Source organism: Trametes versicolor, assembly GCF_000271585.1.
Source record: "Trametes versicolor FP-101664 SS1 unplaced genomic scaffold TRAVEscaffold_128, whole genome shotgun sequence".
NCBI classification, from domain to species: Eukaryota; Fungi; Basidiomycota; class Agaricomycetes; order Polyporales; family Polyporaceae; genus Trametes; species Trametes versicolor.
In genome coordinates, this window is record NW_007360448.1 from 1 (window position 1) to 3,074 (window position 3,074).

General features: G+C 46.4%; 2 protein-coding genes across 2 annotated transcripts; both read right to left on the reverse strand.

Moving 5' to 3' along the window:
- Nucleotides 1-968: 968 nt before the first annotated feature.
- On the reverse strand, nucleotides 969-1,736 carry TRAVEDRAFT_137693 (uncharacterized protein; the record flags this gene model as incomplete). The annotated part of the gene is made up of 1 exon (XM_008047674.1): nucleotides 969-1,736. A coding segment is annotated over one exon (768 nt), but the record flags the coding sequence as incomplete, so codon positions are not given.
- Nucleotides 1,737-2,276: 540 nt separating this feature from the next.
- TRAVEDRAFT_137690 (uncharacterized protein) lies at nucleotides 2,277-2,945 on the reverse strand (the record flags this gene model as incomplete). Its single annotated transcript, XM_008047675.1, has 1 exon — nucleotides 2,277-2,945. A coding segment is annotated over one exon (669 nt), but the record flags the coding sequence as incomplete, so codon positions are not given.
- Nucleotides 2,946-3,074: the final 129 nt, after the last annotated feature.

The window sequence follows — 3,074 nt, forward strand, 5'->3', positions numbered from 1 at the left end:
ATCCATGTTGAATGGTGAAGGACCAGTCTTTCCTCCCTTTTTACGAGCAGCAGAATAGTCATCCCTGGCATCATTGCACTCATATTTGATATGGAAGAATTTCATGACCTCCAGCTGCCGCTCTGAGAATGAATAGCCATTGAACACATCATCCCAGAGCACATCCTGGCTTGGTCTCAGATCCTGTCCATTGCGCCAAGGCTTGAAGAGAGTGAGCATGGTCATGCAATATTGTTCACGGTTGCCTGCATCTCTCCTGGGAGCGAGCCACCAATGAAGTTGGGAACATATGCCTCTGACTCATCCAGCAGCTTCACATGATGGGTGTCATACTGTGGATGATTCTCATGGAACTGCACATATTTTGACCTGGATTTCTTGGGCTTAGGTGCGCTATCTGCTTCAAGCTCCTGGTTCGATGTTTTTGTAAGCAAAAGTTCATCCTCTGATTCTTCTTCCTCTTCATTGACTCCAGCACCCTTCAATTCTGCATCACTGACATCATAGTTGTCCTCAAACTCTGAGTCCACATCTGCATGCTCATCAATATGCTCTTCAGATTTTTTGGGGCCCTTTTTACGGTATGTGATCCGCTGCTTGTCTGCCAGTCTGACCCAGTCGTATAGTGACATGTGCTCGTACTCAGTGGGTCGCCATATATAGTCCTGCACAGGTGACAATGCTATGATCCGCTTGGATGTTCCTGAAAGTCCGAGCATGACTTTGGTGGTCCCTTCCTCGGCAATCTTGGCAGAGTCCTCCCATGCACGCATCACCTCATACACATATCCTCTCCAGAAACATGTGCGGAATTTGTGGCTCTTGTAGTGGTCTGGATGCTTGAGCAGATACATGGCTGCCATGGGTCCACCAATTTCAGAGCATGCAGTCAGCAAGTTCACTATCTTGGTGATCAAAGACCGGGCCTTCTCTTTAGTAGACTTTTGACTGCCTAACAACTCCACATTGCGCTCAAACACTTGCTGGATAGACTGGAACATCACATGGGTTTTGAGTGGGGTCTTGGTTATGTAATCAGCAACATAAGCTATGATAGACTTGATGGCAGTGCCCGACAGTAGACTGGTGACATCAGTGTTCCCGCGCATGAGATAGGTGACTGCGTGGGTGATGGTGTTGATCCATGCCTCTCCCTTCTTCATGATCAGTGCACCAGTGCTTGGGTCTACCACAGTCTCTGGATGTGTCTCTCTGGGGAACCGGGCTTTGCAATTTCCATTTTTGTCTGTACAGCCTCGATTATCAAATTCAGGTTTGTCAGATTTATCCAGATCAGCCTTGTCTTTCTTTGAGGATGCCCGACATGTGTGTCTGTTGGATAGATATAATATTTCATCCACTGTCTGCTTGAATCTGGTCCACCAGGATGTATGCTTCTGACACTGATCACAGTCTGATTTGGTGGAGTGGTCGCACTTCTTGGGTGGTGGCTCTGGCAATGTCTCTGTGGGTGGGACCCTGGATGGATTTTTGTGATCTTCCTCTGCTATGTTCCACTTCACACTCTCCATGCTGCCTGTCATGAATTCACCCATGTGCACACTCTCTAGATACTCTACCATGGCCTTCTGGAAGTCTGACTTTGGATCCATGATTTTATCTCGAATTTCCTGGGGTGTAAGGGAATTTTTAATCCAGATAAGCATATGCATGTGCAGTGTTAGCCGACCCTGTTGCTCCACTGTCCCATAATATCCTGATGTTTTTCCATACATCCCTGGTCTATCCAGTCCCACCCCAAGAACATGCTTGATAAATAGATCCACCATCATTTTGAAGAAGCGTGCACCAGCCACTGGATTATTGGCAATCAACCGCAAGCGCTCATTCTTGTCTCTGAACTCAGGTACAAATTTCAGATTGGTGTCTGCAAAATACAGGGCCACAGGGTGCTTGACATCAGCTGGAGCAAAGGTCACAAACCACGAGGGTGCACCGAGGTAGGAGACTAGTGACCATATTTCATTGCGCATATATTTCTTGCTTGTGATGGAGCCCTGCACCTTATAATTGACATGATCAAGGGCATTCAATATTTTGAAGCACGCCTTTTCATCTTCGGTCTCTGGTTTCATAGATCCTGTGCTTAGCCGTTGAATAATGTCTGCCAGGGTGGAGTCTTTGATGTTCAGAAGCCTGTTAGCTATTTCACCAAACTTGTTCTTGTCTGCCAACAAATATCCCGCTGTGGTGGATTTCTTGATCTGCTCATGGTTTAATGCAACCAGTGGAAACAATGGCTCTAGTTGAAAGCGCTTATCATGGTACATCAGAAGCTGTTGCTTTCTTTGTTCTTCAGAGACAGGTCGACACCCGCTTGCAGAATTGTTCAGTTCACCTAGGCCATATGGGAATAACCATGGGAACATCTGAGGATACAGCTGAGGATTGTGGTATAAACTCTCTGGCTCTGCAGATTGACCAATGCCAAGTACTTTGCCTCCAGATTTGAAGTGTTCAATAGCTCGTGCAGTGATCTCATATGGTCTGACTTTTCCCATGTGTTCAAGGCTTGTTCCTGTTAATCCATGCACAACAAAAGGACACGCTCCATCATCGGCATCTTCATCTTCTTCACTTGCATTTACAGCTGACGCCTCAGGATCTACATTGGACTCCATGCTCTTTGAGTAATTTACGATCACAGGTGGCTCATCCTCAGGATATGAATTGATGTTGTCATAAGATATCTCAAGATCAGCATAGTCAATGTGATTGAGTTTGAGCCATTCAAGCGCATCCGCCACTTTGTTACGCCGTACTAGCATGGGTGTGCGCTTATACTCCTTAGAGGTTGGTTGGTTAGGTCCAAGGTACAAGAATGCTAACACTTCGCTCAATTCCTCACATCTAGGTGGCAGCACTGAGTATATCTTGGGCATGGGAAGTGAATGGCTGACCACATTAGCACATAGCTTGGACATGCCTGACATATGGACCTTGACAATGCAGTGGTTATGCTTTACACGTGCTATCAGCATTTTCTCAGTGAAACTCAAATTTTGTAGCTGTGGTGGGACCTCGTCCAAGCCATAGACCATTTGCCAGACTGT